General features: G+C 46.5%; 1 protein-coding gene and 1 long non-coding RNA gene across 3 annotated transcripts in view; both read right to left on the bottom strand.

The window, feature by feature from the left end:
• ATOSA (atos homolog A) overlaps window positions 1–7,679 on the bottom strand; it is a 47,652-nt gene extending 39,973 nt beyond the window's left edge. The window contains exon 1 of the mRNA XM_013177312.3: window positions 7,002–7,679. Within this exon, the coding sequence (XP_013032766.2) occupies window positions 7,002–7,017 (16 nt within the window). The 5' untranslated portion in view covers window positions 7,018–7,679. The remainder of the gene's footprint in view (window positions 1–7,001) is intronic.
• A 5,456-nt stretch (window positions 7,680–13,135) lies between these two features.
• On the bottom strand, window positions 13,136–18,717 carry LOC106033604 (uncharacterized). 2 transcript variants are annotated; one of them, XR_010834146.1, is made up of 4 exons: window positions 18,621–18,717; window positions 17,463–17,535; window positions 14,908–15,020; window positions 13,136–14,286 (listed from the first exon to the last, which is right to left on the bottom strand). It is a non-coding gene; the product is annotated as an uncharacterized lncRNA (long non-coding RNA). The 2 variants fall into 2 exon arrangements; XR_007161857.2 differs by having other exon boundaries at window positions 13,136–15,020.
• Between the last annotated feature and the right edge of the window lie 5,454 nt (window positions 18,718–24,171).

The following is a 24,171-nucleotide window of genomic DNA, read 5'->3' as shown; positions in this document are numbered from 1 at the left end:
AGAAATCTGTGGCTGTGCACTTACAGTTATATCCATCCCACCCTGCAAGGAACAAAGTCATACTTAATATGTTTGGGAAGTCTTTTAGAGAAACGCATCGATCACAAATAGGCGACTGGGTACTACCTGCTTGGATAGAGAGAGCGGATGTCCTAGCAAAACGAAAAATGGTCAAGTCAAAATAAACTGTGGGAAGCTGAAGAACTCCCCTTATTGCTCTTTAAAGAAAGAAAGATGTCCAGAAGACTTCCCAGTACGACTACTTTGTTCACTTCTATTTATAATAATGATTCTTGCATTCAAAAGAGACACGGAAGTTTCATTTTTAGTGCATGTACGTGGAGTGCTTCATTCCTCGTGTGCTCATTTGCCTCCACTGATTCTTACACAGCCCTCCCCTCCCTGCAAGTTATCCCTGACAAAGTACTATCCCATTACATCTTTTGAGACAACAAAACCTAGTAATCCCACTCCAGATACCAACTTTAAACAGTTTTGGTCCAAAAGCTGACGTTAAAAGGTAAAGTAGCAATCATCAGTGAAAAGAACTAGTTGTTCTTTCTTACGTGGGCCTGACATCTGAATACAAGTGAGCTAAGTAAAAACACTTTGATTTGGTCACAGTAACACTGCAACGTTAAAAAAACAGCTTGAGAATTATCAAGGCTACTGTAGAACTTAATTATATACTTATGAACAGCCTTTAAAAACAATTAAAAGTTGCTCTTCTGATCTTGGCACAGAGTTACACTTGCAGATCAACTGTACACAGCCTAGGCTGTGCACTTACAGCCATACCCATCCCAACCTGAAAAGGACGAGCAGAAAAAGGACTATGGAATGAACGCAAAGTCTTCCACAGTCCAACTGTATTTGCATTCACCTAGGCATATAGACGTGCTGAATTGCCTATTAATACATGAAGTTTTGTGCTCAGTGGTACAAAGGTGACTGTGCAATTGTACACGCACTCCTAATGCATTTTAAACTTAAGAACAAGCTTCTGCCTAAACATTAAATACAAATGACCTGCAAAGACTGAACAATTAACTACCACCTTCAAAGACAATGAAGTGAAACACCTTTAAAAAATCTAAAAACCAGTTTGTAAGTATCACATCAGGATGGAGAATGTATTAAAGCTGTCACTACAGATAAACTGCAAGACCTTATTGACTAAAAGAACAGCTGGTAATTGTTGGACTGGTATCTTAAACTTGTTGCTGACAGAACAAACCCTATGGCTATTCCACCACCATTTACCAGTTGCTATTAGAAGTTTGTCAAAATAACAAAAAAATATTCTGTAAAGAGTGAAGTAGAGCAAGTTCTTTCAACAGATGTTATATAGCCGGTTTGTTCCCTTCAGTTAACGTTTTCACAGAAGATTTCTAATTTTAATAAGCAGAATTTCATTTGGCAACAAACTTACATCTCTCATGAGAATTTGTATTTATAAATGTTAGCTTATTTTTAAAAACATTTAGAAGCTGGCAGACCTCGGATCCAATAATAGTTTCAACACTGCCCATAACAACTAAAATCCCATCTAATATGTTTCAGCCCAAGCATCTCATCTGGCAAGCCGAAGTTTCTCACTTCAGCAAGTGAAAAATACAGTCAGAAAGGTCAGTTATATAGCCCAAGCCTTGGCATAGCCACAAGACCCAAAATACCCCTGTAAATGCTTCTCAGTGTCAGTTTCATCAACAGGAGCCCCTCCAAAAGTGGCTAGTAGGGACAAAACCAGCCAACCACCACCACCAAAATAGCTTTTTACTAGTACGGTTTGTTTTTCCTGAGGGACAAAGAACAACCACTATTGAACACCGATAACAGCTCTCTTCCGACACAAGAGCTGGTCCTACAACGAAGACTTGCCTCACTATTGATATCTAGGCACACATTGCACAACAGGGAGAAAAACCTTAACATGAACAGGTATTTTAAAGCAAAACTTAAGGTTTTCTGATTCTGCAAATGACTACCACTAGATTTATTTTTGAAAGAAAAAAGATGAGCACCTAAAAGCTAAGAATTCCCCTACTTTTTTTTTTTTAAGCGGAAATTTAATAGAAGAGCATATATTCCTATTTCCTGGGAGCAAGGACAGAGTAATACTGAAAATAATCTAGACTCTACCCTCAACTAAAAGGGGAAAAAAAAAAAAGGCTTACATTCCTGTTCACTCATCCTCTTTCACTGTGCCTGCACATTGTGCTATTAGGACAAATCTGCTCCCCCCAAAGCTTAGGTGTAGATGGCTTCATGCCGTACAAAGGGAATCTGAGTGTAATATCCTGACCACCTGCCAGCATGGTTTATTTGCTTTATCCTAAAGAGTTTTAGTCTCTTTTAAAGAATACGCTGTTTTCATTTGAAAGTAATCTACATAGGAAAAGCAGGCACATACCCACCCTTTCCTGCCCTTGGCTGCTAGCCCCCCTCTCTTCGCGCATCTTTTCATGTTCGAGAAGTGCTGGAGCACAGTAGGGTATTTTTGCCAGAAACGCTTCCTCCTGGGCCAGGAAGCGGCGTCACCTCCAGCTCATTATCACACAACCTGCACTTACCTGTGGCAGCCAAGCCAGGAGCATTGCTGAAACACTTTTGGGGTGACAGCTCGGCTGAGCAGGAAGTACCTCATTTCCAGTTTATTACTTTGTTTACTGTCTGCAACCTTCTACCACCAAAAAAAGTTAAGTGCTTTGTGATGTTTCCCTGAGAAGATATTATAAAATTAAAGTGTCTGTATCGCAGTGCAATACGGAACACTAAAATACCACTCATCCCTTTTCAAGAGGTATTTTCACTTCTGGATCCACATAGTCCACAACACATCTTTGCAAAGAAGTTTTTCACAAATTTTTCCATGGAAGAGTTAATACAGGCTATAAAACTAAGTTTTTTGGTTTTTTCTTTTAAAACAAGGACCTTACCTGACCTCCTAACTTAAAGTAACTCCACAACCCCTTGCTCACTTCCTTCAAGAACACACGCCCGCCCCATTCTTCCTCATAAGAATTTGAAGAAGAGCATTCAAATCAACTTTTCAGCTTCATCAGTTTCCCCTCCAGCTTTCCTTGCAGATACACCCAGAACTCCTTCAGGTGTGTTTCCAAAATGAGGCAGCAACCAGCACGCTGCTTAACTGAAGAGCTAGCTCTTTCCATACCGCAGCACCCAACGAGGTGCAAGAAAGTCTCTTAACCCAGTTACTGCAAACAGACCCAGAGGCATATATCTGAGTTTGACTTGCAAAGAAGGAAGGAGAGGAGAAGAGGCAATCTTCAGACTGATTGTTCCTCTCTTGTAGGCAGAAAGCCATTTCCTTAAATTAGGATAGTCTCAAGGAGGGAACTGATGCTTCAGAATGTAAAACAACTGCTTTTTGCTTGATTTGTAAGTGAGAACGGAATAGTCTCTACCCAGACAAAACGTATCAGAGGAAGAAATAAAGCAAGGTAATAAAAAGTAAGAAAAGACTAGAATAAGGTGATAAAAACTAGCCATAACGAATTCAAAGACACACAAGCCTGTCTTCCTCCTTTAACTGAGGAGCAGGGCTGGGGGCGGTGGGGGGAAGGAAGGAGCAGCATCTCGGAGCCATTTAGACCATAGTAAGACTTTTGATGTTGTGTAACATTCCCACAGTAAAAATATCACTACGCTGTCGATTCATCTAAACCACAAGATTTTCTCCAGTTGTGCACCAAGTGTACTCCAAGGGTACAAAACAAGCCATCCGAGTTTGGCAGTACGCTATCGCCCTGACATTGTGCAATGTTTTCATTAACTCCGATGGTGAAACAGTGTGTTTATACAGTTTATGAACAAAGCTCAACGGGAAGAGTCTGTGAGCACTCTGCTGTGAATTCTAGTTCTGTCTTCCAAACTCAGTAAGCTGGTGAAGCGATCTGAAGTCATTAGAGTCAAGTTCAATAGAAGCAACAGCAAAGCTTTGTACTTGAGAAAGGAAACAGAGCTCCAAACACGCGACATGAAGCAGCTGACCAGGCAGCTGTACGGCACAACTAAATTGTGATGGTATCACGAATCAAAGCGAGGTAAGCTGATACGTTCTTACTGCAGAAAGACAAAAACCAAAACGGAACCTTACTCCAAAAGCACTGGAAGAAAGAGAAAGTTCCTTCTTTTCACTGGCACTGGTGAAGCCTCAGCTCAAGCAATGCGACTGCCATATTTTAAGATGCTTCGACACTTCCCTTTAGGAATGCCACCGTAGGAAAGGCAGAGCCAAGCAGCCAGCAGTAGCTTGCTTACTGCATCGCCCAGACCCAGAATAGAGGGATTTACATGGACGTGCCCAGAGCAGCCACTGCCCTTGCACACCGACACCCCACCTGATGGATGGCCACAGGACATGCCCTGCACCTGTGTGGCAAAGGAAGAAATCAGCTTTGAAAGCGCAAGTAAGAACACGACCACGTCTCTTCCTGACTCACAAAACTGCTCCACGGGTTTGCCTTACAACACCCCACTTCCTCCACACTGCTCTCAAATATAGCACGTTTTTATCTGTAATTTTCAAACTTTCCTTGTTATAAAGAGAGGTAGTAAGTTTACCTTTGGGCCAGATTTCTTTGCTTAACAAAAATTTCCCTTTTTCTTTATTTTTTCCTCACGCCTCTCACCTCCTTTAGCTGAAATATTCTACAACATTTCTCCCCCGTTAGAGATGTGGTTGCAAAATTAGGTTTCCCCTTTCCTCCATTGTACCACCCATCTCTGCTGGTGACAACCAGAATCTTACTGGTATAGTAAGGATAAACAATAGCATCTCCCAACACATCTGGGCATTACAATCTTAAGTATAGTTTTAAGTGTAATTCTAATTACAAGAGCCATGCACCTCAGCTGCAAGCGAATTCTGATATAATTGTGCAAATGAAAAAAAAATCAATTTCAAGTCTTTTCAGGTCTGTTTCTGTTTCCCATGCCGTGTGGATCTGCAGTCCTCTCAGGGCTTGAAGGCCTCCAGGAAAGCAAAGACTGGCGAGCTGAGTGCTCCCCTCTGCCCTCCGCTATTAATTCGCCACGACTGGAAGCAGGTGACTGCACACTTGACTGCTTGTATCCTGGGGTGCAGCTGCTATGCAGAAAGCAGCACACGTAAACATTTGCATGATTCGTGCCTCTGCGGGCCGCATGTGGCATTTAGGCAGTACTTTCACAACCCCCTTTGTGCATGGTATTACTCTATTACATTAGCACACAGTTAAGCTGGAGGCATTTACTAAAACAGCTGGAGATACTCGCCAATGTTTGCCAAGATCAATGATTTACTTTCAGATTTTTGCTAGTTATCTTAAAAGAATTAAGACATTACTTCCGTTACATTTCACACTCTTTGCCATAGAGGTTTTATAATGGATAGGACTCTCAATTAATTAACCACTAGCTTCTGGGGGAGGGGGAGCAAAAACTAGCAACTTGCTTTCTTAATAATTTTGGTTCCCTCCACATGAGATTAGTTTAAAAAGGCATCTGATCAATTATTACACAGCAGCTAAAGATGTTTTCATTGTTCTAATATTTTCTGCCTAAAGATCAACGAATAGAATAGACAAAGGTCATACAGAGGTTTTAGATTGCTACAGCAGAATATTTTAAAGCTGCAAATATTGACTTGGGTTTTATCTGATGTTGAAGTTTTCCTCCATCTTGACAATATGTAGTTTTCAAACTTCAGTTTCTAATATTAAAACCTAAAGAGATTATAAAAACAATCTGCTTTGATGCAGTCAACTGTGAAGTTTTAAGCAATTAAGAAACAGTAACAGCAAAGAAAGCCTATTTCAACCCCCCAGTATTTAAATCACATTAAATTTATGCATACGTTTACAAATCAACCCTGTACGATGTATGTGCTATTGTCACAGCACATAATCGTTACAGCACATACATCCATAAAATCCACCTAAGAGTGGTCAATTGTGTAGTGTGTCTGTTAGCAAACGTGTCATTAAGAAACCTAATTAAGATGGGTATGTCATGTAAGTGTTAGCGTTTAACAGATGGCTATCTAAGCTATATTAAAGTGTTTCTCAAAACACCAGAGTGATTATAACACAAAATTAATGTGTTTTTAAAACTGAAAGCAACCAGGTAAACAATAGAATCATCAAAACTTTAAGAAACCCAAATATCTAAGCAAGGATTTATTTTAATTAATGCTCACAATTACACAATATGCCCAAATAATAAGATTTGCCTTTTTTAAATAATCTTGCTTTAACTAACAGGAATCAATAATCACTGCTCATGTGGTTCAAAATAGAAGTCATGACATATTTTCAACCCTAGGGGCATCAGCAGCTGTTGCTACGCTGCAAAAGAGCTGAAGTGTTATAAACATATACGTAGACAAGCGACTTTATTTTTCTGCAAAACCAGATGCCAGTAAGCAAGACAATAACAGCAACCAAATGACCATGAAAAAAGAGTATTTTAGCACGCTTGTTCTGATGCATCTCCTTCATAACCAGAACAAAAACCATTGTCGGATTGAAAAACAAACACACGAGATATAAGATGTAAATTATTTTCAGGGCGTTTTGCAGCGACACTGACGTTTTTGTCCAGGTTTTGACACTGCCTATAGATGCCCGATTTGCCTTTGACCGGCTCTTGCTCCAGCACTGCAGTTCTGTGCTACTTGGCTGGCTATATTTGACATACAAACTGCACCACTGCCAGAGAGAAAGGGGTTTGCTACGGTGTTTTGTCTCGTTTTCATCAAAACAAGGCAGGGTAAAAAACGAAGGACGAGCAGGACAGCGTTAATTATCTTCAGAACCTACCTTCGCAATATCACACTCCCATTAGCACTTCCCGAGTTGAACCCGAGCGGCTGCGTTCTCTCCCATCCCCCCGGACGACACGGGAGGGGACGAGGAAATTGAGCAATAACACAAGAACAGCACAGCGAGCTACTTCACGGACAAACGCACGAAATTAAATCTCAGTAACTCGTTTACCTCTTTCGGGCTTCATTTTCTCTGCTTCTCCAGAGCTCGGAGACGAGCTGGAACGATTTGCTCGCTGTCCTGGCGAAGACCCGCTGACTGCCTCGAGCCAGCGATATTTTGGGGGTAAAAACACCCCAACGCGGCCGGGCGCGCCGCCGGGGCTGCCGAGACGGCGCGGCTAGCAGCCGGGCCCCCCGGCTCGCATCGCTGCGGGCAGAGCCGAGCCGAGCCGAGCCGAGCCCGCCTCCCCGCGCCTCGCCAGGGTGTCCTCCCGTGACACGGCGGCGGGGCGGCTCTATTTATAACCTGCCGGGGACGAGCCCCACGACAACAAGCCCCGGCTCACCCCCGGCCGGCCGCGCCTCTGAGTCACGGCGCCGCGGGCGCTGCCGGCCGGGCGCTGCCCCCCTCCGGCCGCTCCGAGGCCCCGGCCCCGCTCCCGGCCCCTCAGCGGCCGGCGGCTGCCGGCGGGGCGCTGCGCGGCGCCTCCATCCCCGGTCCCGCCGCCGCCACCCGCCCCCGCCTGCGCCTCAGCCGCGGCCCTGGCCCTGCCTCCGCCTCCTCGCCGCCGCCTGCCTGACTGACGGGCGGGCGGACCGCCGGGCTACCGCCCTCCTCCTCCTCCTCCTCCGCCTCCTCCCCGCCGCCGCGGCGCGGGGCACGCACATCCCGGCACGCACATCCCCGCCCGCCGGGCCCCGCAGCCCGCAGGGGGAGCGCAGGGGCAGCGCCGCCCTCCCGCGGGGCGCCGCCGAGCCCCGGGCCGGGCCGGGCCGGGCCGAGCCCGCCGCCCGCCTCACGTGCCCCGCGGCAGCCAATCCGCTGCCCTCACTTCCGCCCGCCGCCGCCGAGCTCGGTTGCCATGGCGACGCGGTGCCGGCCCGGCCTGCCCGTGGGCGCGCCGCCCGCCCGGAGTGGCGGCAGGCCCGGCGGCCGGGGCGGCCCCGCACTCACCGGCCCCGCGGACGCTCCCTTCCGCCGCTGTCGCCGGCCATTGCCCGGTGCCCCTGCAGGAGACGTGTGGCTGCGCCCCGGCACTATGTATTTCCACAGAGGAGCGTGCCCGCCGCTGCAGGCACGCGTATATATACACGTACATAGGCGTACATACACAGAGGTGTGAAGTGCCCCACCCGCTGGGCCCCGGGCCGCCCTGCCCGCCCCCAGCTCGCTCAGCCCTGCCAGAGGAGCTGTGAAGGAGGGGTGGCCTTGGTCGTGTCCTCCGCCCTGGCACCAGTAGCTGCCACGCTTTGTAGCTGCTTCACGCTCACTTCACACCGATAACCATGCTGGGTAGGAAGACAATGAAGCCAGCCGTGCTGCGGTTACACAACCGCGTTAATCCAGCAGAAATTCAAGTTTCCCCAAAAGGGATGGGCAGGCTCCATCCTTCGTTTCGAGGCCTGTGGGACTGCACGGCAAAGCACGTAAGGAACCTGCTCTGCTGAGAGCAAACCTCCCCGTGGCCATCAGTACTTTCCGCTCCCCGAGCCGGCTCCGGCAGAACCCACGGGCAAATTGCTAATGCTAGGACAGGCACTTGACAACACCATCCGTTCAGGTGTGCCAGGATCCCTGTATATGCTTAGGATAAGCACAGCCACCTTCCTCTCACAGACAGATGATCAGCCACTGACACTGCAAAGCATGTACGAATTCATTACAACTCCATTCTACGCTATTTGCCTTACGTAAACCATGCCTATTTCCCTCTCTCATTTATCAGATGTACAGCTTTATACTGGGCAGGTGCTTCAGGCAATAAACTGTCCAGTAAACACCTCTCTGTTCAGCCATACCCCCGAATACGTAGGCCAGTAAGAGTATCACATGCAGTGCTTTGATATTACACTCACAAGTACATGAGTGTCACTTCAGCCTCTGTGTGACTCCTGCATACGTGTTTGGCAATTACAGACCTCAGAGCTCTCTGGCGGATGCAATATAATTGCAAATGTGGCAATCCAGAATTATAAAAAGAGGAATTTGACTGAGCAACAACTAGTGTGTGTGTGTATGTATGCATATGTGAAGATGAGCATGACTACACAGAGCATGATTCAGGCTCCTGTCAGATCCTCCCACTGGTGATAGTCACCCAAATGAAGTCACATCCTTTACGCCACTAATTGTTGCTGTAAAATATTGCAAATTAGCTTGTAGCTTGTTCTAATATTGGTTTTACAATCAAAAATGAATCTGTCTTTCTACTGATTAAATGCAACTGTAGCTATTTAACTGTTATGCGTCACATAGTTTTTAATTTTTAATCATTTTTAAAGTCTTAATCTCTGTTTGGCATTTTTTTAACAACTGACCAGGCACAGATAGGCCCAACTTCCGAGAAAATATTTTCTCAAAGCACTTTTCCCCCAGTGTTTTCTTAACTGATTTGCCAAATAGTAAGTGCAGTTTCCAGTTTCTTCATAACTCAGGCCAATGGGAAATACAGGTACCAGCCTGAAAACTGTTTATCATAGGAAAAGGAGACCATTCTAAGGGATATGACAAGAGTAAGCCAGGTTTGATGTGCAGGGTCCTGGTGTACATGGCTGTGTATGAGAATTCAGGGTCAGCTTCTCCTGTTGACTCAGACCATTTCTGGACCCAGCGTGCAAGGGGTATGTTTGGTCCTGCTTTACTTCAGACAAGAAAGGACTGTTTTCCTTTTGATCACACAGACATATATCTAGAGTAATGATAACTAAATAAATAGAAAATTTAGACTGATCAGAAAGATCTAATTATGTAATATTTCATGGATAATACTAAAAGCAAATTAAGGATGAACACACCAAAGATGTGGATTCAGTTTGGATACAGTGACTAAAAATGGCCTTGAACTCATAACTTTCCTCCCAGTCAGCGACCAAATTATGAACACTGCATGAATATGCAGAGAAAATATGGCATAAGGGGATTCAGCCATGAGAATTCGCTTACGCATACTTGAAAGTTATTTAAGAACAATGACAGCACTGAAACTGGTTTCTGACCTGAGAAGCCAAACATGAAGTTAAAGCATCTGAAAAACGTATGGCTGCATTACATGTCACACAAAAGCAGGATTAGTTTAGAAATACTAACAGATCTTTAACTGCCAAGCCTAAATCAACACATACTTCTGTGAGTACATGCACAAACAAAACTTGGTTTCTTATCAGTTTACATCTCACAGCTGATTAGCTTTGGTGCCTACACAGGTGAGAGCTTATGCTGCAGTGCCTGCGCAGACACAGCGGCTCTCACATATCTATAGTCTCTGGTGCTGAAAAGTGTGAGTTTCCGTGGGAGCCTCATTCTCTGTAGAAACATTAACAAGGCCATCAGATTTTTTAAAAACACTACTTAGGGCAGCGTGACACAATGTTGTCACCTATGTCTTGTTCCCAGAAACGTAAGAATAAGCCTCGTTTGTTCCAGGAAGTTTTGTTGTTGTAGTTTTTTTTTTAAACTTAAAAATAAAAATTTTATTCAAGATAAATGTATGTCTGTGCTTTCTTTCAGAATTTCAGCACTCTACACTTTTGGTAACTGTCCCTGCAACCAGGAACAAAGTGTATTTTTGATTTTAGCCCAAGTGTCTTTTTGGCATTAATTGTCACAGAAGTGATGTCTGATGCAGCAGATCAAGATTCCTGCAATTCCTGCAGATAATTACTGCCTGCTAAGTGGCATAGCACAACTGCTTTTGACATGCTTGCCTCTGTGGTAAAAAAAATCACCACACTTGGGAGAATATTAGAGCCAAAGGATGAAGTTAGACAATCTGAAATAGACTACGGGATACAGTCTGCAGTGAAACAAACTTGAAATGTGCTAAAAAAATTAGGAAGAATCAACTGTAATTTAATTGTTACCAGTAGTAACCACTTTGGAAGAAGCATTAAAATAGAAATGAGTTATGTGCTTGTAGGAATGTATTAATCTGTAGGAACAGAAGAGCCAACTGCTACTGAATTATAAACCCATGTAATTAAAGTGCCATATGTCCTAAATGTTTAGTTTTGGGGTTTATAGTCATTTTGGGGTTGGTTTTTAATTAATCGATATATACAGATAAGTGAGTCTAGTTGAATGGAAGAGAATTCTTCCTCATATTTCTTTCTCAAGATGCCTATAACCACAATAACAAGCTTGAGCAAAACGTCTTCCCTGTGTCTGCCATCCTTCGTGTTACAGCCATTGACTTCAGCCTCCTTCTAAGTGTACATTTTAGCCTCATTCATCTTTATTTAACAGCTAGATTTAAGTATTTTAGTAGCATCAACCTAAACAGATCAAAAATGCATTAAAATTGCCTAAAATGCATTTCTCATCCTCAGAGTTTCCAGGCACCACGGCCTGTGATGTCACAGAGATACTGCAGGGGCAATAAGGCAGCGCACCCAGAGCTCATCCACGGGATCCTTTCACCCTGACCCGAGAGGCAGGAAGATCTTGCTGGTGGGAGCCACGGAGGTGGTTTTGTTCTGTGCTTATCACAAGTTATTCTGTGCCTGTGCACAAGTTCCTCCACTACTGTTCTCACCAGCATAATTTTGAGCAGCCCTTAGGCCTCTCCCAGTTACATTTTGGCTCATCTCAGGATCAAAGAGAGGAAAATAAATTCCTCTAATCTTTTCATTTTGAATCCCCAAACAGACTGTCGTATCAAAGTCTGGCAAGATGGACTATATTCATATAATACAGAGCACTACGTGATGAGACTCTGTGTACTGGGTACATACTGACACAGTTACACAAAGGGATAGGAAATGAAAACCTTCAGCCCAGGATGTTCAGCATTGGCCTGCAATATTTAGGCATTTAAATAAGAACAACCTGATTTTAAAAGGAAAATTAATCTTCAGATCCCATTGACTTTGGCAGAATCCATAGCATTTTTAAAAACCTGCTCACCTCTACTGAAATTCCTAATTATGGAAATAGGCACCTAATTTTAGATATGTTTTGAAAACGTTAGCCTATGGGCTTGATTTTCTGCTCTCCCTGGTATAAATGCTTCAATCGAGTCCATGGAGTTAGTTTCACAGGAAACCTGCCCCGTGACTGGAAAATCAGGCTCTATGGCAGGGTAGGAACAAGAGAATTTTTGTTGTCTTTCTTCAAAACACAGATCACTGACCTGGTGCTAAATATTTTGAAGAAAGTAAACAAGAAAATGTAAATCAGTAGGTGCTCTGCTGTTAGACCCTGGCATTTGCTAACATACAGAGATTTATATTTTCACATAGTTCCTACCAAAAACCTCCACTGCTTAATTTCACTACCGTTAGGCCCTTTTAAAGCAAAAATATACAGCTATTATCATGTTCTTATCTCTTAAATTAACTTCTTGAAATGATTTACATGACTTCTGATATTTTTTCCCCCGTGCTCTTAAATTCCTTTATTTTCCCGGCAGGACTTTCTCATTGGAGACACAGCCAAGGCTAAGTTAGGAGGGAACTATGAGAACAATGGAGCAATAACTGCACTCCTCTCAAAAGGAAAGCTTATAGTCCTTGCCAGAAATCATTTCCTGGACCCCACGCTTTGCTGCTAGACCTTGCTCACATACAGCAGATTCCTTTAGTTAGAAGCAATCCCTGTCCTGTGCTGCTCCTCCAGTTCCTTGATCCCATGGGATGCCCCGTGCCTTCTCTGCTTTTCCGGCAGCAGTGGCAGGTGCTCAGCACTGCTGGGGATGGGATCTCTTCTTCTGCCACTGTTGCAGGGAGCACGGTCCAACAGTTTGGTCTTTTTTGCCAGCTGAAGCCTGCTTTTCCATAATCCCCTCTGGAAACAGTGACTTGTATAATCTCTTCTCTGTTTGGAGCACCTCCTAAAATGATGTTTCATAAACCTCATATGCTTCTTTAGTAACTGCGCCGTGATGCATAGATACAAGCTCAGAACGAATGCAGCTGTCTCTCTGAAGGGGTGACTGATGGGAACGGAAACACACAAGTAGGAAGATAAAGGCACGTAAAGGTCCTGCTTTACAAAAAGGCTAAGTTCTATGTAAATGTCAATGCAGGCAGACAGCTCCTCAGAAAGAGTGCAGCAGTTAACCTTCACTGCATCAGCACTTCACGAATCATGCAGTAATACACTGAAAAGTAAACTATATACTTGTGAATAGATCATTAATTTCTGAGAGAGAGGAAAATTCTGTTTTACATAAAAGATCTTTTCTTTGGCTGTAATATTCATTCTAGACTGGAAACAGTATTTTTCTTTAATATTTTTTCAAGGGGATTGTGCAAGTTCACTGATGAATGCTAACGTTACACAATGTTTACCCAGGACTAAACTTGATGGAAACATGAATCAGAAAATTTATAGGTTTCCATAGTAAAACTGAAGTTTCTGTAGCAGCTGCAAGCCCCAACATTCCCCAAACAGAAGCTAGAGAAATATATTTGCCAAGAGAAACAGCAAAATGTTGTCAACAGCAGAAGTTTGGGGGAAAGCAGAAGCACAAGAACTGTTTCCAGCCGAAATCATCTCTCACCACTCAGCACTGACAGTTTACTCTTGAGCAGGTACATCCAGAGGCTATGCCTCTGCTGCTTGTTTCAGTGACCCAGCAGGAATCCAAGCACCCTATTTATATTATTTCTGTTAATTTCAGTGGAAAGTGGGTGAATAACACTTGGAAGGAAGCATTTGGAGTTTTGCAATGCTGTATTTTCTATTGCTAATGGCTTGATCCATCTTGCAATAATTTCCAGTGCACTCCTACACAAGTAATTGCACTGAGTTAATTGTTGGTGTAGCTCCATCGGGTAGGAGTTCACGAAGTTCAGCCTCTGATGCCTCCGCCAGCCCTGTTTACTTTCCCTCTCACAGCGCAGCAGCTGGCAGGGCTGCTCCCCGCTCGTGGCTTACCACCCTGCCGCAGGAGCTGGCACTTCCCAGCCTGCTTCTCCGGCTCAGGCAGCTCTCCTCTCCACCAGGACTCACGTTCACACCCTTTGCCCTCGCATGACTCCGCTGCTGCAGGCGGCTCATCTGGAGCTTGTACCAGAACCACCTTTTGGCAAGTTTCTCTGCACAGCTCTCTGATGACTTGCCATCTCGTTCACCGTCTGCCAGGCAGGCTTGTGGACGCGTCCAGGCTCAGGCAGTGCTCATCCTCCCCAGCAGGATGATGGCTTGCTGCTGGACGCATCCTCCATCAAATCGGTACCCATTTCACAGGAAAGCTTGACGGGCACAGGTGGAGCAGAGCCAGCACCCCTTTAAAATACCACCTAAAGGTGGTACACCTCACCATGCCAATAGAGCTGCTCCACCTGTGAGAGAACTGACACAGTGAGCACATTCACAACATAAGAATTACTTCAGCTACACTGGTGAGGATATTGAAATTACAGATGACTTCCTATGTGCATTGTAAATGAAAAGCATAAGTCCTTTACGTAGTGAAGCAATTACCTTGCTGGAACAACAAGTCCAGCCTACGGTTCCACCCAGGTTAAATTAATACCACAGCTCCTATTAGGCTTACGAGAGAGTAGGACAGGAAAGTAGCACACTGTTAAACGCAGAGCAATATGTAATGTACCACACGTGTGGTTTACAAGAGAAGCTGCATATTATTTACCAAAGTAGACAGTGAGTTGGGGTTTATTAGGTAAATGCCAGAGCTATTGCAAAACTGCCATGGCCTGGTTCTAGAAGTTGTAGGTGTGTAGTTATTAGCTGGAGTCCTTCTAATATATTCATGGCCATTCAGTGACATATACTGTGTTAATAGTAAAGACTGAATAGAAATGGCATCAAACAGAAAGGGTTGCACATAGAGTCATCAGGACTTGTTTTTCAGTATAGACGTATGAAAATTACCCACAATTAGGTTTCACTGCTTCCCAATTTGGGGATTTTTTTTTTCCTTTTTTAGATTCCCCAAAATTCCACTCATTACCTGCTTTCCTGTAGCTGTATAGCCCGTGGTGATGAGCACAGTGGTTTACCTTGCTCCTTGGCAGGGTTGCTTGTGTCAGTTCCCAGCTGCATTCTCTCAGTGTCCCAGACCTCCTGTGATAAAGAGCAAGCCTACATCACCCCAAGGGTAATGTTTGTAAACTTAACTTATTTTGGTTTACAGTAATCTTTTCAGGAGTCTAACAGTCTCTGGAAATTGAGAGTATAATAGCAACTACAGAAAAAAAGGGGGGGGGCATGAAAAGCTGGACACTGAAAGGCTTGATTCTACTTTGTGGGGTAAAAAATAGATCTGTGCCTGGCAAATGTCATCAGTGGTGAAATCCATGGCCCACATACAAAGGTCAACTCCCCTTAATACACAGGGAGCTAGGATTTCAGCTTGGGCTACATTGGGTAGTGCTTTCTTTGCTCCTTTTACACTAGTTAAACTGTAATTGTAATCCTTAGTTGATTTATTCTCACGTTGCATAACATTATTTGAAGTGAAAGGAAAACTGACATTCATGCAAGGATCTCGAAGGCAATAAAGTACAGCATGTATACTGAAAAAAAACTTGCAGTAAGTTCTTAAATTGCTTACCTTTGGATGTCAATTAAAACTTGAAAATAAAAGAGATCATGGTATGCATTTATAGTGAAGTCAATGTTTATTTAATTCCGCTATTTTTTTTTTTTTTTTAAACTAGTAGGACAGTTAAAACATTGTTGCACTATCTTTGCTTATATTGCTTTTGGCTCCTTCTGAATTTCTTGGTTAACTTATTTTCCCTTTAAGTTGCTTAACTGAGTTTCTTTCTTTGCACGAAACATAAGCAGCTTTGCTGCCTCACCAGCACAGAGCCCGATTGTTCTCCTGCTGACATCAGTGCAAGTCAGCAGTGACCCCGCCACACTCTGTAGAATCACATCGATGTACAGGTGACGTCAGAGATACAGCAATCAAAGCCCTTGTTTCAAAGTTGATCGTTTTTGCTTAAAAGAGAAACGATAAGTACAGAACACATTTGTTTTCCTTCTTAACTGAAATGTCAAATAAGTGCTGCAGTTCTGGCATCTGCTCCACGTGGGATTTGCACACAGGGATCACGTTGCAGGAAACAGGGCCCTAGTCACAAGCATGCTAAGAGTCCATGGCCTTGATCTGAGGATCTTTAAGAAAGGGGGAGGGCTTTGCCCCCGTTTGTTTGCTGTCATTGAGACTTTTTTCCACTGCTCAGAGCCAATAGCAAGCCACCATGGGCTGTCAGCAATAAAGCCCCGGCAACAAACACGTGCTGCATTTAAAGCGCTTCCTCAGCTGCTTCACCGAGGCGATCGCCCTGCATACCTAGTGCTTTCAGCTTTTCACTCGGCCAGTGAAACACATCACCTCAAGACTTGCAGTCTTTTTTCTTTCCCTTTAAACAAAGAGGTACATTGCTTGCGAGAGGGACGGCGGGGGAGCTGGGGAGAGGATACAGGCACTGGGCTGTCCTAGGAGGCTGCTGTATGCCCCAGCTCAGGGCAGTGCCTTCCAGACACCCCAGCACAGCCTTGACTTGCGAAGGCACAAGTGGTGCAGAGTCCCTTTTCTCCCCGGCTCTGGTCTAGTGCTGAATCTTAATCCCCAGGTTGCTATCAGACTTCTGGGTTTACCCCTCTCACGTTTATGAGTCAGGACACAGGGCCCTCGTTGCAGAGCCCTGCGCCAGCACCAGGCACCCAGCACCCCATGGGGCCACCCCCTTGGCCACTCGCCTCGCACCCAGCAGCTGCTGGCATCTCTCTTCCCCTCTGCAGCTTTCCAGCCGTGGCACTTGTTTGCACTGCAGCACTTCCCGCTCCGATAACAGCCACCTCCATCTACGCGAGAGGTGCCCCCAAGCAGTACCTGGCAGCAGCTCCGAGCACTTGGACAACATGGGCTCCCCGGCACTTGCAGGGCTTTAGCGGGGATTAGTTGGTGCTGCTTACGCAAACTGGAGCCGCCCGACCTTGTGGGCACACCTGCCTTTCATCCCCAGCATTAAAGGAAAGATTTACAGGTGGCATCTGAACTGAAACACGGGCTTTTTTGGCATTATTACTCAAGAAGCAGAAGTACCACAGGTGTCAATCAATGCCTTATACACGCATTGCCCAGCCAAGCCCTAACCCAAAATTTGTTCACAAAACATCTGAGCTGCTGCAGTGTGTGGAGAAACTGCAGCCTGTGCTAAACAGAAAGCCCAGAGGCTCCCTTGCGCTTCTCTGAGGTGGGGAATATATGTTTTCAGTAGTGTAGTTACAAGGGGAAACACAGGCGAAGGGGAGGTGAATGAAACAAGGGGAAAACAGCCGGCACTGTGGGCGAAGATGGACAGCTGGATGCGGGCAGGAGAGCAGAGTGCTCACCTCTGGCCCGGCCGTGGCGGAGCTTGCTGCCCTGGTGCCACGCTCACCCGGTGGCCAGGGCACCCCACCAGCCCCCACCTCGAGGACTACGTAGGTTCGTGGTCCCAGCTGGTGACTCTGCATTTCTTCCCCCCTTCCATGTGAGATAACAGCACTCACCTTTGCAGAGCAGTAGCATGGATGTCCCAGGCCGCATGCCGTCTCCGCTGTCATAAATCCGGGCTTAGATTAACTAGAGAACAAAAGGGTGGGGGGAACAGAAAGTGAATGCCCACCTAGCACAGGAAGAAGCTACACCGACAGAAGCATAATGAGGCAGTGGAAGCCACTTTGGCCGGTAGCTGCCCCGACCCGTGGCCACATGGGCGGTGGGCACGCTCCAGCCCCCCAGGACAGCCCCAGGAGGACAGGTTACCCCAGCCCCCTACGCAGGTTCCTTCCCCGAGACCTTCGAGGAGCTGAAGCCCAGAGGGGAGGGCTGCCAATGTGCAACACTGGCTGCTTTATGTAGGGGAGACGAGCAGTGTTTACCTGCTGGGAGAGTTTGGGTTTCAGTATTTATTTTTTCATGGAACGGTCTCTGTGGAGCAATGAGGCTCCATTGTGTGCCACTTGCAGCAGGCATCAGAGACAAAATATTGTGCCCTGGAAAGGCAGGGCAAACACGTACACAAACAGAAAAGGGAGGTGGCTGATGTCCATACTTTAAAAAAAACAAAACTCATTGATGACTTGCTATCATTACCTTGTCAGCTATTCAGGAAATTTAAAACTCATTTTCATCACCATAAATCGCAAATGAAATACACATCAAGCATTAGAAGTGCCAAGTGAGTAGCTATGACTCTGATGCTTACTCTGTGGTATTTTAAGCATCATTTGTCATTGAAAAAAGACAAAACATAAGAAAAATTATTGAGCTCAGTCAGAACGTCGTGTGTAGAAATACAGGCAGGGAGGAAAGGATGTAAGGACTTGCTGTAACTGTTGGTGAAAGGCTGCATATTTTCAGTCATTTGTGTTTTTTCCTATGACATGCTTGCATGATTTCCCATCTAGTGGGATAGTTTGAAGAAACAGCTTTTCACTCGCCTTTGGCTAAGGAGTAGGCAGTGAAGTATACTTATATTTCAGTGCATGAAAAGAGAGCATTAAAAGTATTTAGAGTATCGGTGTCAGCTGCACTGCTGCTAGTGACTGTGTGTTGCATCAAATACTCTCCTGCAGAGTATTTTCAACATGTATAAATGCAGAATCAGAATTAGAGGCTTGTTCTTAATTATAATTTGGATTTGCAAAAATAAACACTATCCTAACCTCACCCACGCTGGCTTCAGTCGCAGGCCTCTTTTTTGGCAGCAGCTCCATCGACTTCACTCACCTCTGGCTGCCTCTGAGGTCGATTTCAAATTCTTTTCAATCAAATAAAAAAAAAAAGAAATAGGAGAACAGTGTTAAAGCACGGTTTTCTAACTTATAAAACATCAGTAAAACTGAAAAATGAATAGCAAAGGCCATAAAGTAGAATGAGGAATACAGAAAATACATTGTCTGAGAAACAGCCCTTTTCACGTTGCTGCTCCCGAGCCACGTGTGTGTACATTTTTGCACTAAAAACCCTTGAAAACACTGACTTCTCCATCTTTTCAGATTTCAATTTGTCATTGGGTGTTAGCAGATTATTTAGAGCACAAACCTTCTAAACAGTCCCTTTGTTTTATACACATTAATTGCTCCTGCTGTCAGCCAGAGGGAGATGTATCACCAGCAGGATAATATATAAAGCTAAGTGCTGTTTTGCCAGGGAGAGCAGAAAAATATTCAGTGATTTTTTATAGCACCTTCTCCCCAAGGCCCACAATGCACTTTACAAGTAAGATTGAATTAAGCTTGTCAGCAGTCTGTATGGGAGGTAAATATTTCTTTCCCTATGTTGGAGAAGGGAAACTGAGGCATTAATATTAAGTCCTGAGCAAAACATTTAGCTGCATGCTTTCAAGCCCTTGAAACTTCTCACACAATTTAATTAAGCACATACCCAAGCGTCTTGCTGGAATAGTGCCTGAGAAGGATGCTACACCACGCTGTCATATATCCTACAGCTGGAAAAACACCCCAGGTTCCCTATCACTCACTCTCTAGTGACAAGGACTTCTGTTTTAATCCACTGCTGACCCCAGAAGTGCAGCTGGAGGTCAGGTGGTTTGGTGCTGAGCATGCTGCTTCGGTGGAGCAGGTGGAGGTGAAACTGCTCCGTGCTGAGCCAGCCCCAGGCCTGGTGGCAGGGCTGGGAGCAGCGGGCAGGCAGCAGCAGTGTGCCTACTCCCAGCCCCATGGCATTTCTGGGCTGGAGTTGCTAGGACACCGACAGCAAGCCTCGGGCTGCGACCCCCCTGCTCTCTTTCCTAGGGGTCTAATTGCTATTTGCAGGCAGCCTGGTGGGATCGAGGAGGTGCTGCAGATTGCAGCTGTGTATTTATTCACAGGAACCAGGACTGGCACTGTTTTTTTGTTGTTATGCCAGGCTGTGAACTGCAGACATGGAGATGGGTGCACCCATGTGGGAAGGAGCTAGCTGCTGACCTATTTGGATTGATTTGAGCCAACAGCATTTCTCTTGCAAGATGTGGCTCCCAAATGAATGCTGAGCTTGGGGAAGGGCACCTCCTGCCAAAAGGGTGGCAGCAGAGGAGCACAGATGTGAGCACACTTGCCTGGCCTGAGGGAGCACATCCCTGGGTGACGGCTGTGGGGCCCCTCCAGCACCTCAGGCACTGCCATTCGCTTCCTTGTGAGACAGTACTGACACCCAGACGCCGTGGTCTTGCTTCTGTCTCCTGCTGCACGTGACTTCCTGCAATTCAGTGTTTGCCAAGTGAGGTGCAATGTAAAAACTACGTGAAATATAAGAAAGGAACAATCTAAAGCACTTGTAAGGTCAAGTGACTTGAAAAAAACAGGGCTGTATAACGCTTCGGGGATTTTAAATCTGTTTTTAATGCATATCCTCATACTGATGACCCTGCGCAGCAAGCCTGAGATTGAAACAACCCTTTTAAATTAATATATAATGCATTATTATTAACACCGCACATACCCTAATTAAAGGGATAATAGGGAACATATCATCTGTTGGTTGCCGTGAGTGACATGCAGCTGGGAGCTAATTGCCTGGCCTCCCACAGGAGCAGATGGAGCCGAAGCAGCTGCAGGCACCCAGCCGATGCGAAGCCTGACGCAAAGTTCCCTGCTCAGCAGCCACCTGCCCCGCGGGCGGGCAGGCAGGAACCTGGGGGCTTGGGAAAGTACTGCCAGTCCCAGGCCAGCGAGACCCTCAAAACTCAAGGCACTCACTTTTCATAGAAGAATAAATGCAGCCAGTGAATTTGGTGTGTCTGATGTGCCTCATGGTTCTGGCAGCTTAGGGGTTGCCATCACATCATTGCTATGGTTGTCACAGCCAGGAGCATACTGCCTCCCTCCCTTCCCAAGTGAAGGTTACAGCTCTCAGTTGTGCACTTCTAGCACTCAGGGCTTTAGGACCAGGCTTGTTTCGTGAGGCTTCTGATGAAGCAGGGGACAGGCACTCACGTCAACCTGAAGGCAGGCGTTCCTGCAAGCATCCCACAAGGATCCACGGAGCGAGGCAGCTCTGGGAATGGACCAGGGAGTGGGCTCAGTCCTGCATGTTGTAGGATCACTCTTCAGCCAGGCTTACACTTTATATTCTTTAAAAATACCTATAAATAGAATATATACTCACAATGAGAGATGTAAACTCATTGCAAAAGGTTCCATGTCTGAATTGGAGGAGCTTGGACCCTTTCCTGAGCCCCAGCAGGCCTGGGGCTGTGGTTACAGCCTGTTCCTTGAGACCCTCTGCTGATGCCAGCAGGGACACTGCCAACAGTCCCCTGGCCCCGCAGAGCCACCCCTGCAGCCCAGTGCCCCCCCAGGAGCAGCAGCAGGGCATCGGGAGTGGCGTCCATCAGACAGCCCCAAGGGGGACCCAGGGCATTGCCACTTTTCAGCATGGCACTGCCTGCATCATTTGGGGGAAGCGCGGTGGCCCCGTGCAGGGCATCGCCCCAGCAGCACCAGGGACCAGCAAGACCAGCCGTGTCCCCACCACAGGTCTGCCGAGCTCCGGAGGAAGCAGCTGGCATTTTCCAACGTGAATCCCAACTCATTTGCTATTTCCAGTGACTGCTAAGAATATGACAATTTTTCTCTTATTCCTGTGAATCCAACAGCCAGTCTTACACTGCCATAAACAGCACAGAAATGTCTAACCCAAGATTTAGGTTAGAGACAGGAAACCTCTGCTATCCTTTCCTGTGTAAAGGAGCTTTTTGAAATGAAAGGCAATTTGGATGCGGCTTTCAAGCCCCATACTGCAGCCCTGGGTCTGTTGTTATGAGAAGCATCACAAACGTCACTGAAGTTTGCTTAGAGGGCATTACTGAAACAGCTTGTTTTAATTAACGTATTTATAAGGAGCCAGGTCAGAGTGCAGGCAACGATAACCTAAGCGTGGCCAGGAGGCACCGCAGAGGATTGAGGACAGACAGGGGAGTGCGGGCTGCTGGCACAGTAGGAGGTTTGCCTTCAGCCGAGGCTCGTCCTTGCTCAGCTGGTTTGAGTCCTTCACTTCACATGGTGTTATGAGCAATACTGAACCTAAAGGAATACTTGTACCAGCAGCTTGGTCTGGCTGCTCTCACATTTCTGCAAACAATTTAGCATTTTGCCAATGAAGTAAATCAGGAAACCTTGGTTTTGTGTATGTCCCTCTGAACTAGCACTCACCCGACAGCAACGCTTACTCTCGACCCTTAGACCTTTGCAAACCAGTGATTTGCTTGTAGCAGTTGCCAGTACACCTTTGGATATTTTAATTACTTTCTTTGGCAGTAAAATTGTTTGATGAGTGATTGGGAAAGAATAAAGCAACCATACCCAGATCTATACTAAAATAGCAAACTCCCTTACAATCTCTGAAGCACTAGCTGCTTGGAGACTGTGTAAGATTTTTGGAGCCCGAGCAGCAACGTGTGCTCATTCCTACATGGAATTTCCATAATTCCTCAATCAATTACCTGGAAAAAGCTGCCATTTTAATCAAAACCCTAAGGGTAGATGAAACCATGATAAAACACAGGCTTTATCGCAACGGATATTGACTGTAACTCATTAAGATGTTAAGGTATTGACATCCCATTTGATGAGAAAAATGTCTGGTAGCGAGTGTACATAACTGTTAGGGAGAGTGCCGGCATCAACACATCATAATGAGTAACTAATGATGTCTGAGGCCTAACTGGGTGATTAAAGCAGCATCCTTTGATCTGTGTCACTGACTTGATTTAATGCCATACCAAGATTGAATCTCTGCACACCACTGGGGAGATTCAAGTAATTTGAGTAATTTGCTGGCTTGTCCCTGCATCACCAGGGTGTCTGCAGTGAACGCAGTGCTTCCGTGACCGTTTCTCCCCCCACAGCTCCTGCCACCAGCCCTCACTGAACAATGCCAAGAGCGAGTTTTGGAAGTGTCCTCTGTTAAGAGGAGCTGATAGGAAGATGCTTCAGTGCCTTTTACCCAAGCCTGCTGTGCTGTGCATGGTAGGCAGTAGTCACACTATGCAGAACCACAGGATTTGGGGCTTCTGGCATGCACTGAGCTTTCTGTTCAATCCCTGTGTTTTCCTGGGGTGAGAAAAGCTTCAGTGCCTGTTCTCCAGGAGAGCAACAAGAGTGCCAGAGGCCGAGCCTGCCTGTGCCACCACAGTGGTCAGGACTTGGGCTGCAGTGCCATGAGAGCAGTGACACCCCCAGGTACCCACTTGCGTCCCACTTCTGCTGCCAGACACTCCAAACCTTGCGGGGTGCTGGCCTGTTAACCCTTCCAGGCCGCCTAGGGCCTGCTGGGCACTACTCGCCTGAGCCAGCCTGGGCTGATGGCTGTGGGCAGTGGCACCAGCAACACGGTGCCACCTGGGGCCCCGAGCCTGGGCCATGCTTCCTGCCATGTCTGTGACAAGTCCAGAACAAGGGAAAGGCTGCTAGCAGTCCGGGTGACCAAACACCAGCGCAGCCAGTGCACAACTGCCCCTTCATGCCTGATGGCCACATCCCTGTCCTTGCTGTGGAGGTGGGCCTAAACCCACAGGCAGCACCTCCCTCCACCCCGCTTCAGCCTCTCAGCACCCATGGTTTAGTTCATGACACTGACAGCAGCAGTGCCTCATTGCACACCATGTGCCTGAGACACCACCGCCACCCTGCTCAACCAAACACAACCCCCTGAAGTGCTCAGAGCTGCCCCTAAACAAGCCCGTGCTCTCCCCAGAACATACCCAACCCCACTCACCAGGCACAGGCCCCAGCTGAGGGGAGCTAGGTGGGCCGGGGCAGCCTTTATTGGCCCGGGGCAATCTGAGGCAAGGGGCCGCAGCTGCTGGGAGCTGGGTCACAGACACCCCAGGCCCCCCTCAGTGCATGGGGTCAGGGCAGCGAATGACCGAAGCGACTGCTGAGAGAAGGGAATGCGGGGCGAGGCCTCACCCCCAGGGCGTGCTGGGGCTGCTGCACATGAGCCTGGGCGGCCCAGGCCTGGCCGATGTGGTGCTGCCGAGAGCAAGTCCCCCCCAAGGGATGGCTTCTGGTGGGGAGGGCACCTCTGATTTGGGAACGGGACCTTCCCATCTCCCCTTCACGTTTGTGCTTGCCCTGGATGGGGACTGCTGGTGGTGTGAGACCCAACCAGAGGTGTCCCATGCCCCTCTCAGCATCGTGGTACAGCGAAGGCGCACGGCAGGGCCCAGCCTGCGGGTGGTTCCAGAGGGAAAGTACTGTCAGCAGCGTG

Source organism: Anser cygnoides, chromosome 11 (genome assembly GCF_040182565.1).
Source record: "Anser cygnoides isolate HZ-2024a breed goose chromosome 11, Taihu_goose_T2T_genome, whole genome shotgun sequence".
Classification (NCBI taxonomy): Eukaryota; Metazoa; Chordata; class Aves; order Anseriformes; family Anatidae; genus Anser; species Anser cygnoides.
Note: the sequence above shows the minus strand (reverse complement) of the source record. Positions and strands in the feature narration are given on the sequence as shown.